Consider the following 13448-nt stretch of genomic DNA (forward strand, 5'->3'; position numbering starts at 1 on the left):
CCTCATATTTTAGCAGTAAGCAGTCTGTGATATATATCAAGGTCTTCCTGGATCTTCTTACCATAATCAGAAGGGCCGGTTATAAATTTAATACTTTCCCTTTCTATCTTTGAGACCTTGGCCAAGAGAATGAACCTTATTGAGCTTCAAGTTCATTAGTTATCCAACCAGAACATAGGTGGGAGGGGATGGTAATAATACTTGGTCAAGATATCACACAGCAATAGAGTGTGGATGAAATAAGGCAATATATATACCACTGGTTTACAAATTGTGTATTATTATACTACCTAAGATATTATTATTAATTATCTTTAATATTTCTCCTTACTTTTCTTCTTTCTAGTATCTTCTTTTATTATTTGACTTTCATTTGCCCTTCCAACAAGGAGCAAGCAACGATGAAATGGAGATCTGACCCCTATTCATCCACTTGAAGTTTTGCTTTTTATGTTTTCTCCCCATCACAAATGCTATATACCTATTTACCTCTCTGGAATTTTCAAAACCATTTATAATTGCAGAAAGTATTCTATTTCTTCCAGCTACATTTAATACTTGCAACGATTACTGTGTTTTATACCATTATGTATAATTTTTATAAATTATAATGGGCATGAATGTACTAATTCACAGTAGTAACTCTATTTGTTTAGAAGTAAACAATGTGAATGTTCCACATTCTGTTTGTAATGGTTTATGGTAAGCTTTGAACAGGGGCAATGCAAAGAAATTCTACAAACCTCCTGTCAAACCTATTCTTTGTCTAAGTAGTCTATCCTCTGGGCCCTTGAGTGGTGACAGAAAACAACTTTTATTATTTTCATTGTATCCTTGGCATGCTTTAGTTCACCCTAGTTGGTTTCTATTAGAATCTACCTCCTTTCCTTCGTGTAAAGAACATTATATGCCTTAAGCAACTAAAAAAATAGAATTTAGGCTAGTAATGTGGGCATGAAATCATTAAGTGCAAGGAATTCTTACAAGCACCGTAGTTACCTCTGCTTACTTCTGATTCCCAAAATGAAGTGAAAAAAACGAGATGAACAGTAAGCCATTTTGAAAATATTGAGTAACTATTCTTACTATTTGTGTGATAAGCTCATAGTGGCACTTCTGTTGAAACAGTCAAAACTGGCTGATCTAGGTCATAATTGTCATTGTTTTTATCCCCTCCTCATCTCTGCCTACACCCCTCACAGTATATGCATGCCACGCACAGGCCACCGCCTGTATGTGCTGTAGGCTCTCAGTAAATGTGGTTGGATTGTATTATTCTTAAGCAAAATAGACAGCAGATTGGTCTCTGAACCTTTTATACTTCTATTCCCTGATCACTTATGGCTCCTTTCTCTCTGACTTAAAATCCTCTCTGCTTTTGATATAAGGGCTTGTTTATGATTTTCTCTTAATAGCTAAAGAATTCATCCATGGGATACACACAATGTTTTCCTCACATTGAATTTAAAAAAAAAAACAAACCCAAAAAACAAAACAACAACAACAACAAAAAACAATGGAACACAGAAAAAAAATTGGTGGCCTGTAAAGTATTGTAGCTTTTAAGGAAATGTCATAGTTTAGGACTAAATCTTACTGGCTCTTCATTGAATAAGGAGGAGGGTTTTAGTAGCTGTCAGGTGACTTTTCATGTATTCTAAGGGTTTTATCAAACATCTCCCTTTACCACAGAGCATATATCTTTTAGACCACAGAGGTTTTGGGGGATGCCCTCTTCCTTTCTCTTAGAAAGTCTCAGGGAGCCACTTCTCAGACCTTGGAAACTACTCAGTTGCTATTTGCCACCTACCCTAGGTAACCTAATATTTTTGAGCTTCCCTCTACTCAGTACCCCCTTTGCTGCCAAATAAGAAAACCATCTGCTCTGGTTGGACAGTATCTAAAGATGATTCTGTAAGTTCCAGGAATGAGACATCAATTTGGCCTAGGTAAAGAAAGCAAGATAACAGATTCACTTCTACCATCTATCTATTAAATCAGCTTCTGGATGTTTCCCCAGATTAGCAAAAACAAATATCCAAACAGCTGGAATAAGGGTCTGGGAACAGGAAATTTTGGAGAAGCTGCCGACTTGCTGAGTAACTGCAGTCTGGGATGGTTCCATTTGCCCTCATTTAGCAAGGCAATGACCCGCACCTGGGAACAGCCACTTCCCACAGAATAGACCTATTGCTGAAGCAGCCATAATGGATACCCTCAGCCAGTCAAGAACGCAAATGTTGGCACCTGAATAATTTGTCCCCTCTTTAAACCAGCCCACACACTTAGATTCGAGGGTAATTTAGACCATTTAATAAATATAGAAAAATTCCAATTTAATATACTGTCTTTCCAGGTAGACTAGGGAACTCAACCAGCTGCAGATACCCAGGCCACACATGCAACCCCTGAAGTACACATGCACCACAGAGTGGGGTGTGAGCTCGGAGCATTTCTTTGTCCCACAGTTACCGTGCTTGAGTTCTTTATAGCAGTCTGCCTCAAGCTAACCCTCCGTTTTGATAGTACCTACTCTCTGGATGAATCTTCAGGGATGCTTTTGGTGTAAATCTGACGACCCGGAACAGGGTCGGGAACTCATAGAGCCATTAAGAATGTTATATAATGAAGGGCTCAAAGGCCCAAAGGAGAGTGTCTTACCCAGGTTTGGCCAACAGAGTAAAATGCCAGCTACATCTCAGAGGACTGTGGTGAGTGAGGCTTCAAGCACTTTTAGTTACATATACAGTTCAGAGATAGCTCCTGTCTGATTTAAAAAAAAGATTAAAAGAGGATGGCTTTTTCTTGACTGCATGTTGTTTTAATATGTCATCTTCATGAGCTTCCTCACTGAAGTTTCCCTGACTTCAGCACATTATTAGTCATATTAGCACTTGGCATTACTTTGTTTTATACATACGTTTTGTCTTTTTCCCTAAATTGCTAGCATATTATATCTCTTTCCTTAAGTTACTTTATTCATCATTTGCTGCATGAATAAGTGCAGCATTTGTAATCATTCCTGGCAGAGATATCTGAGGAACTGATGCCCGTAATGAGTTTCTCCTACCTTCGGCTTCATCTGACACTCAAAGAATCTGCAGTTCTCGTATTTTCCTACTCACCCATGAAATTTGTATCTAAAAGGAATCATGTTCTTGTAGAGTGCTCCTTTTCAAATACCTACTTTGGAGGCTGATGTTTCTTGGCTTTATAAATGAATCTTAATAGGAATGGGAGCTAGTACTAGTAGAGAAGAAATGATCATGGCTGGTTATTTTATTCTACTTCAAGCACTAGGACTTCAGAGACTCAAATTAAAGACACAAAATACCTGGCAACATCTGTTGTCTACAAGATTTACATTATAAATTATGTAATGGTGACAAATTTTTGTTTGGAGTGCTTTTTCTTGGGAGCCTAAGAGTTAAGCCTCTAAAAATTGGAGGAATAGTTATTTTACTTATGGTGGTAAACTCTCATAGCTTTATGTCACTTTTTGTTATAAGTGTCTGGACATTGACTAAAGGGCTGACATGTTGACATAGCTCTGCCCATTAGTAGGTAAGAACTGAGTACTTATTTGTGGAGTGATTTATTGTTAATGCCAGTATTAGTGATTGATTATGAATTATAATAATTACCTACACCTCTTGGCAATAATGGTGCCTGCAGAAATATAACTAGAATGCCATTAGCCATAGAAATGTATCAACTCTTTTATCATGTTATCTTAGAAGGAGTTAAGCCAATACTGTTTTATTAGCTAGTTTTAGCATGTGATAAATGATGGCTACACTACAGAACCTCTTTGAATTTACAGAACAAGTTCACATTCATTATTTGACTCTAATAGCAATTCTAGAATATTGCCTAATATCTAGTTTGTATATTACCTCTGGTTACCAGATGAGAAAACTGAGACTTAAAGATATTTAAATAATTTGTCATTAATTTGTTAATTTATGCATTTAGAATTTATTAAGCCCCTACACTGTGCCTGCTAATGGGGATTCCAAAGCAAATGTCAGAGAATATGTCTTGTGGCAGGGCAGGATCAAAAATCCTCTGGCTCTCAATCTAGCTCACTGTTCTCCATTTTTCAATCCTGTCATCCATCCTAGAAACTACCACAACATGCAGCAAAACATGCTTCACTGGCATTTTCAGAAGGAAATGCCAGGCTGGATGGATGTTTGATGTTTCACAAGATGGCATTTTTGTGTTATATTGTATATTTTTATTCTTATTGATGAATTTTTAGATCATACTTATTTAAGCCAAGTACAATTCCAAAAACATCCTACAGATTTCTGAACTCAACCCTTATATATACATGGCATACTGTTCTGTAGTCTGTTACATATGCAAAAGATAAAGCTTAAGCTTGTCTAGTCTTAACAAAAGAAAGGTTAGAAATTGGGAAGTTGACACTGTTGTGTTTTTAACAGCCCCCTCACACCACACACACAGTAGTACATACACCTTGCCCCAGCTTCGAATGAACAATAACTGAGACCAATTTGCTGCTAATTTGTACCATTAGGAATGACATTTTGAATTGAATACAAGTAATAACTGTTAATTATTTGAGGTTATGGAAATGAGCCAACTGCCCACTTTTCTGCCCTACTCTGGAACTGATTATTTTCCTTCTGTAGGCTGGCCAGTTAGGGACCAAGGATAAAGGCATTAAAACATTCACAGCTAGAATTAGATGGTTTTGCAAACCTAGGATTATTTTTAAAGTAATGTGCATTGGTAGATATGAACCAATGCTAAGCATGCAACTAAGTTGGTTTTGTGGAAGCCCAATGAATACCTAAGTAGAGATGGCAAATTTTTCCTTCTATGAAAAGGCTCCTCTTCAAATTTTCCCTTATTATGACTGCTTCTCAGTTCACAACAATTAGAATTCTTTGGCTTAAGCAACAGAAATTGACTGGCTAATTTGATGTAAGAAGGGGGGTGATACACTGGAAGAATATGGAATAGCTCACAGAATGAAAGTAAAGGCAGAAAAATCTTGCCATGGAAAGCACAAAATCTTGCATCTCACATGCATCATGCAAGTTGCAGACACTAGAGAAAAATAAGCCCTTTCACGTGGCTGCTCTTTCATGATAAGTATTGGCAGCCTATTGCTGAGGAACAAACCAGTCCAAAATTCATGTGTGTACAACAATAGTTATTCTTTATTTTTCACAAGTATGCAAGTCAGCACACTTCTAGACAGGGCTTCCCTGTAGGTGACTGGATTCCTAGAGTTGTCAGATTCATCAAATAAAAATAGAGAATGCCCAGTTAAATTCTAATTTTAGATAATAAATAATTTTAGTATAAATATATCCCATGCAATATTTGGAATATACTTATACTAAAAAAGTTAATGTTTATCTGAAATTCATATTTGACTGAGTACTTTATATTTTATCTGGCAATCCTATTTGTCAGTTCCCATCGTCTTTCTCCTGGGACCAAAAGGCTTAGTTGAGCATCTTCTTCTCATGGTGATAGCAGAAGCAGATGATCAAGTGAGTACAATTGTGCAAGCACTTTGCAAGACTTTACTTATATTACCTATACTGATATCCTTGGCCAAAACAAGTAACATGGTCTAGGAATGGAAAAAATGTGTACCACCCACTCTGGGAGGGTATGAGCATGGCAAAAGATATGGAAACAGAGAAGAGTAGAAAATTGGAGCCATTAACGCAGTCAGTCAGTTTCAACCTCTTTTAAACTGTTTTTTGTAAAAACCAAGGTCCCAGAAGGGAGAATCTGAAATGCCCAACTTTGGTCATTTTCCTTGGCTGTGGAAAATAAGTCACCTGATTGACAATCCCAACAAACCAATGACAGTGAGATGAGAGGTGGTTCTCCAAAGTACAAACAGGTCATCTTATCAGAAGAAGAAGGCATGGATTCGGTCAGGTAAAACACTCCACTATGTCTCTGATTTTGCTTGCATTTCCACTTTTGATCACTCACCAGAGATAATAGTCTAGTAGAAAAAGAGAAGGACTGATTTGAACCCTGGAGGACTGTACAAACATGCCCACAAAAACCAGGGCAGACATAGTATGTAAGAAAGTTACCAAAAGAATGAGAAGGGACAAGAAAATCATGGGTGCTAGAGCCAGACTGGCTGTGTCATAATCTTACTGAATGCTGGTTCATTGCACAGCTGAAGGAATTCATGTATCCAGGTGCAACTAGATGTTAGCATTATTTTAGAAACTGCCATTCAATTTATACTGGATAGAAAAACAACAACATCATACACTTCTTTAACACAGAACTTATATGTATTTCAATGAAAGAATATTACCTACTTAATAATTCAGATTTTAAAATTAGAACTCTTAAATGTGGCATGTTCATGTGGAATATAAAATATGGCACAAATTAACCTATCTATAGAACAGAAACAAACTCATGAACACAAAGAACAGACTTGTTGCCAAGGGGGAGCGGGAGGTAGTGGGATGGACTGGGAATCTGGGTTAGTAGATGCGAACTGTTGCATTTAGAATGGATAAGTGCTCAGATCCTACTGTATAGCACAGGGAACTATATCCAATCACTTGTGATGGAACATGATGGAAGATAGTATGAGAAAAGGAATGTATGTATGTGTATAACTGGGTCACTTTGCTGTACAGCAGAAATTGACAGAACATTGTAAATCAACTATAATAAAAAGGAAAAAAAAAGAAAGAGAGAAAGAAGCCTTCCTGTTTGCCTCTTTCAGATTAGTGACAAGCATAGGTAAATAATCCAGCAATTATGGTTCAGCGTCATGTGGAGAAAGAAGTTCAAGGTGTATGTGAAGATGCAAGAGGGACACCCAATACGGAACCAGGAGAGGGGGTGGGGTGGGGTAGAGAATGACAGGACTATCTTCCTGTAAAAAAATGAGAAAACAAAATGACAATTGGAAACCTGAAGGGGGAAAGGGGATAACCACATGAAGAGTTGAAAGAAGACTGTTCCATATAGGGAAAAAAAAAAAAAAAAGAATGTTAAATGCCTAGGAGTAAATGAGCATAGTGCATTCCAGGAACCAAAAGTTGTTTGATCTGACTGGATAATGCAATGCAAAGGGAATAAGAAAGTAGGAGAGAGAAGCAGGGGCTAACCATGAATGACCTATTAAGCCATATTAAGAAGTTTTGATTTTATCTTGAGGGCAATGAGATTAATCAGAGGGTACTATGCTCACATTTGCAATTGAGGTAAAAAATATTCTGATTGCTGTATGGTGAATGAATGACAGTGAGCTTGGGGAGAGGAGTCAAAGGAACTAGTTGTAATGCTTTTGCAGTAATTCAGGCAAAAAAAGAGAAATGTTGATGGCTGAAACAAGACTAGTAGGAAGGAAACTGAGAGTAATAAATGAATCTGAGAGATATTTAACAGTCATAAGCCATAGAACTTGGAGGTCCATATTATGTGGGGGCAATAAAGGAGAGAGAGTTTTCAAGGGAGATAAAACTTCTTTTTTGGTTTTGGCAACTGTCTGCACGATGATATCTTTACTGAAAAAGCAATCACAAATTGCGAGTGCTCTGGGGGAACCCTAATTCTGAGTATGTTGAATCCTGGATTTCTGCAAAGTAGTCAATGAAGATGCAGAATAGTTAGTTCACTGTAAGTGTAGATATAAAGATAATGAGAAAAATCTGGGCTGAAGATACTGATTTGGTAGTCATCAATCACATGGCCTTAACTTCTGAAGCTAGAGAGTATATGAGATCACTCTCAGTGAATAATATAAAAACAAGACAGTGATCAAACCCTCAGATCTTTAAGAAATGGGACAAGAGATGCCCAAAAGTTAAACTCAGAAGCCTGGCCAGAGGGGTAGAAGGAAAAGCAATTGAGTTTGGTGACATATGAACTAAGACCTAGAAACTAAGAAACTAAGAAAAGAAAAGGAGGAAGAAAGTTAGTGTCAACAAAGTCAAATACTTCAGCGAAAATTAGGGATAATAACAAAAATTGTTCATTGGACCTAGAAATAATATGACCCAAAAAAAATCGGTGAGTTTCTGGAGAGCAGTTTCTTCAGAGGTTAATAAGAGAAACCAGGTTGCACTGAAGGTTGGAGTGTAAATGGGAAATGAAGACAAGGTGTAGAGCAATTCCTTCGAGAAATTTGGAGATAGGAAGGTTGCAAGTAAATAAGAGGGTAAGATGGGATTTGGGGAGGGATTTCTTTCTAGAGCAAAAAGACTACACCATATATAAATGCTTATGGGGAGAAACTAATACAAAGTACAATAAAGTAGGAAGATAGATAATTGATGGAGTAGAAACTATTGGTTAGTGACCCAGAGGAAAGTGGGAAACAGTGTCAACATGATTGCATTTCCAATTGTGCAACACAAACACTTTATGAACTTCTGGCTCCTGAGACCCATGACCAGAGTATGTTGTCCTTAATTAGGAGAAACAGTGTCATCAGGTGGCCAAAACATAGCTCTGTAGTTAATTATTCTTGATTTTATTCCAAATTTTATCACCACCTGTCTGGGTAACATTGAGCAAGTGATTCCACCTGCATACCATGTAAAGTCAAAGCCCTTAGTGCATAGAGACAATATGAGTAAATTTTTATCATAGATAATAATTCTCTGGGATTTTGACCATTGGGGATTATTTTCTGTTTGTAGATTTGCATGGTTATTTATTAGGGATATGGAGTCTTTCCCACTCCACTTTTTTTTTTTTTTGTCTTTTTGCCATTTCTTGGGCCGTTCCCGCGGCATATGGAGGTTCCCAGGCTAGGGGTCTAATCAGAGCTGTGGCTACCAGCCTATACCACAGCCACAGCAACGCAGGATCCAAGCCGTGTCTGCAACCTACACCACAGCTCACGGCAACGCTGGATCCTCAACCCACTGAGCAAGGGCAGGGATCGAACCTGCAACCTCATGGTTCCTAGTCGGATTTGTTAACCACTGCGCCATGACGGGAACTCCCCACTCCACTTTTTAATTTAAATCAGAATACTTCTGTTTTTCTTTACTCTGTCCTGTCTTGGAATTCAGAATTAACTATAAATTGAGTGATAAGAGCTCTTATAATTACTAAACAGCTTCCTGTTTGGATTTTAGGTACCAGTTTTTAGATTGTTAAGGAAGGTACCTAGGATATCCAAGTCTTGTTCTTGACCACCCTCATGTCATAGGTCTATGCTATACTGTAGAGTTTTGGAGATGTTCAGAGCCATGGCTTACTTAATTGGGAATTATAAGCTGTGAATATTAAACAAGAGAACAGTTGGACACTCAAGAGCTCTTTGGTCCAAGCCTGGCCATATTTCTTGATGAGATCATCCTTGACAAGCCATTATTTTACTCGGGGCCTCATGTTCTTTCCTGTTAAATGGGTATAATCTTTCAGGACCTCATTGTAAAAGTCAGAAAGGTATAGTACAAGTCACTGTATTAATATGGGAAAACAGGAAACAGAAACTCTACAAATAGAAATTGCTATATAGCAGGAATTAACTACATTCTATTTCTGCCATTGGGTTTGATTTGGCATCACTGGTTCCTACCCATAGGTCATATAAGATGTCATTGTGAGAAGATGCAAAGGTCATGAGAATCTTCCCCCACTTCTTCCTTGTGGCAGTCTGACCTGGTCAGTTGCCCAAACATCATCAATGACTGCTAATAGGGATTTGTAGGGATTGAATGGTTATTAGGCAGCTGCTTCTACAAGCAGAAAATGCTCCTGTTTCATTTGTCACTGCACAGAGTCTCTAATGGGCAGGAAGAGTGAGAAAAAAATAAGATAAAGATTTTTTTTTTTTATTATTGAACTCCTTCATGCTCTCTTGCCTCCTTCCCAACCTCCTGCCATACTTTCTCAGGGACAGCATAAACAACTAAGAGTTTAAAAAAAAAAAAAAGGAAAATCACAGTCAAAGCATGAACTCTGCAATTTGTAATCAGTGTGTAACCTCTGCGATGAAATTTGTGAGTAAGTAATTCACTTTCCACTTAAGCCCACCAGTATGAGATCTAATGTTGCTGCCCTGAACACTAATGAAGAAAGTCAGACGGCAGTACAGCTAGTCCTTGGGGACTCACTTCTCACATCACCAAAAAGTAATTTCCGTCATTTTGGGCCATCTGGTAGCCTGGATGTGAAGATGAAGTTTCATTCAAGTAGGGCTTAAGAGCGTGGGCCCCAGAGTCTTTTTAGATTTAAATCTGTTTTCTGTTTCTCACCTAGCCTCCTCCATAACATAGTTTCCAACCCATAAATAAAATACTCATAGGATATCATTTCCTTATTATCAGGAGTTATTCAGATAATACTTGTAAAGTAACCTACATAAGGTCTTAATGTGTAGTAAATGCTTAATTAAAGTTAACTATTATGAAAGTGTTAGTAGTAGTGGTGGTAATAGTATTAGGAATAATTTTTGTAATGTCTACCTGTCTGTGATGTAGGCCTTATTAATTCAGTTTTAAGCTCTAAGGTGTATCATCAGGCCCGTCACACATAAAGATGATATTGAGGCTTTTTATTGTGATTAACCAATAGTTCCCTTATGAGGTTAAATTGTAAGCAACCAGGTATTACCCCAGCTTATTAGCACAGCTATGCATTCTGTTACTAAATAACATGGGTTTTCTTTTCCTTACATTTGGAGGAGATATTGGACTATATTCACTTTATAGAAACAAGAAAATAAATGTAAGTAATACTTAGTGGTAACAAAATTTATTCTTAATGTGTATCAATGTGCATGCTCTTTAATACCCAAATAAGGTCCATTCTAATCAGAAAAGGGCTAAGATATTTTCATTATATTACTCTGCGTACTTCCTGCAGCACTTGACCATAGTGGGGAGATTTTAACCTTATAGTAAGACCCCTGCTTTTAATCCACTCACTAAGTTTCTAAGATGTTCCTAAACCACACAGTCTTCTTAACTCAAAAATTCAAATGGTTTCATTCAAAAAGGAATTTAGCTCAGATTTGCTGCTTTCAGGTTCATGAGCCAATACTGCAAATCTGCTTTTACTGACATGGTTACATAGTCTGTTTACTTTTGTCTTTATAGTTCCACCAAAGATCTCCAACATCTCCTCGGATGTCACTGTGAATGAGGGCAGCAATGTGACCCTGGTCTGCATGGCCAATGGCCGTCCTGAACCTGTTATCACCTGGAGACACCTTACACCAACTGGTAAGCAAGCCTTCAGGCTCTAAGACTCCGTAAGCTATTTAGAATATCCTCATGCTTTTGAGATTCCATTGTATCAGAAAGGCAAGTATGTGTATTATTATTAAAACACTATTAAAATGGATACATAGGACTTGTTTAGGGTCCTCTCTGGTCTTGTGTTTAGCTCTATAAAGTCTACAACCTTAGGTAAAAAAATATGTAGTCCTATAGTGTATATAAAATATATATTTTTTAGTTCTATGTTTTATATATATTTAGTTCTATAACTTATAGATAATATATAGTTCATTTTCTTTCTTTCTTTTTTTTTTTTTTGTCTTTTTGCTATTTCTTGGGCCGCTCCCGCGGCATATGGTGGTTCCCAGGCTAGGGGTCGAATCGGAGCTGTAGCCACCGGCCTACGCCAGAGCCACAGCAACGTGGGATCCGAGCCGTGTCTGCAACCTACACCACAGCTCACGGCAACGCCGGATCTTTAACCCACTGAGCAAGGGCAGGGACGGAACCCGCAACCTCATGGTTCCTAGTCGGATTCGTTAACCACTGCGCCACGACGGGAACTCCATGATATAGTTCATTTTCAGTGGAACACTCCCTCAGGGCAACAAATATAAAATCATTAAATACATTAGATGACTTAATATTATGACTAAAATATATGCCAGGTTGGTGTACGAGTGTCTTGAGGCAATATTTTTTTGTGAATTAAATTTCCATAGTTCTGTATGTGTGTGTGTTTTGCCTTGCTTTTAAATATAGTTTCCAATTATGTAGCACCTTGTGAAGTAATCTTTCAGAAACAATGCAAAATTATTTGTGACTTTTAATATCCTGTCCCTAACATCTGGCTCTGTGGAGGATCACCAGGCATGGACAATGCTGCATGAGCTCATTATGGATCCCCAGCTATTGATGCTAATTCAGTAAAAGTTAGAAAATTTCTCAGAATTATCTCCCACATCTTTCCCTCCTTTTTCTCACCACCATCACTATAACTGGGTTCTGAGATCCTGCTGCCTTTTGAGCTTCATTTAAATATTTTCCCAAATTATTTAGGATTAACTACATGCATCCTCTTTAACCCCACAGATTATATTTCCTTATATGCAAAACCATGCCTTTGCAAATGACACAGTATTTGTAGAATGGGGCCTGCTGTTTAGTTTTTCCAGAAAAAGGAGTTATGGATCTATTATTCATATAAAATGTTATTTATTTTGGTAGATAGCCCCCAACATTTAACTGATTTGTATCTGATATCCTTGCAAAGTTTTCTCATATAAATATCTAGAGGTTTAGATTATAATATATTAATTGTGAAATGAATACCATAATTTGTTGTGCAAAACTAGACATACAATGGAAACAACCCTGAGATATTTCTGAAAGGCCAGGGAAGTGTTAGGTTATAGTATCTTTAAATAACTTTGTATTTTGTGGTGTGAGAATATGAGCCCCCATTTTCATATTAGTCCTGAAATTAATTTATCAGATGAAGTTTGGACCAACATATGTACTGTCCTTTATTTAGGCAGCTATTCTTATTAAAGGTTTCTATTTCTTAAGAAAATGTCACTCAAAACCCATTCTAATTGCAAATCACACAATTTGTTGTTTATTGATGATATATAAAAACAGTAAATGAGGCATTTATTTGGGAGATCAACCTCATACTCAATATCCTCTTGTTCCCATTTTAAACCTCACCTGGGGGGGGGAGGGGAATCATATGAAGGATTATCTGAAGTATGAACCTCTAGTTATCACATACCTTTCCCTTGGATTAAATTAAAACTCCAGGGCACATTCTACTTGAATGGAGTTATACTAACCCCCAATCCCACGCCACCTAGACCTGTCCCATGTAGAATTGCTTTAACTGAATGACGATTTGGTATCAAAGCTTGGGGCACATATTTAAGGATGTTATAAAAGATATCCTCTAAAATCATTGCATTTTCTGCATGTTGTCTTTGAGAGATTAACTGTATTACATGGTTTCCTCTGAAAGGACCTTTTGAGGAGGTTCCTCATTGTTTTCAGTATTGCTCCTGTACTTTTTCTAAGCAATGGTTTGTTTTTTTAAATCAACCAAATGAATTTTTACAAATAGTCATGAGTCCTTCGTCATAATTTCTATTGCCAAACTGATAGCCAAATCTGTAAAAGGAGAGAGGCAATCATGTATCAATTACACATTAATGAAATGGATTTTAACTATATGGGATTTTA

General features: G+C 37.3%; 1 protein-coding gene across 3 annotated transcripts in view; it reads left to right on the forward strand.

The window, feature by feature from the left end:
- The window catches only part of LSAMP (limbic system associated membrane protein), a 623529-nt gene that overhangs the window by 396319 nt on the left and 213762 nt on the right, over positions 1-13448 (forward strand). For all 3 annotated transcript variants that reach the window (XM_047791769.1, XM_047791752.1, XM_047791762.1), the window contains exon 3: positions 11091-11216. In XM_047791769.1, coding sequence (XP_047647725.1) covers positions 11091-11216 — 126 coding nt within the window. The remainder of the gene's footprint in view (positions 1-11090; positions 11217-13448) is intronic.

Source organism: Phacochoerus africanus, chromosome 1 (assembly GCF_016906955.1).
Source record: "Phacochoerus africanus isolate WHEZ1 chromosome 1, ROS_Pafr_v1, whole genome shotgun sequence".
In the NCBI taxonomy this organism is placed as follows: Eukaryota; Metazoa; Chordata; class Mammalia; order Artiodactyla; family Suidae; genus Phacochoerus; species Phacochoerus africanus.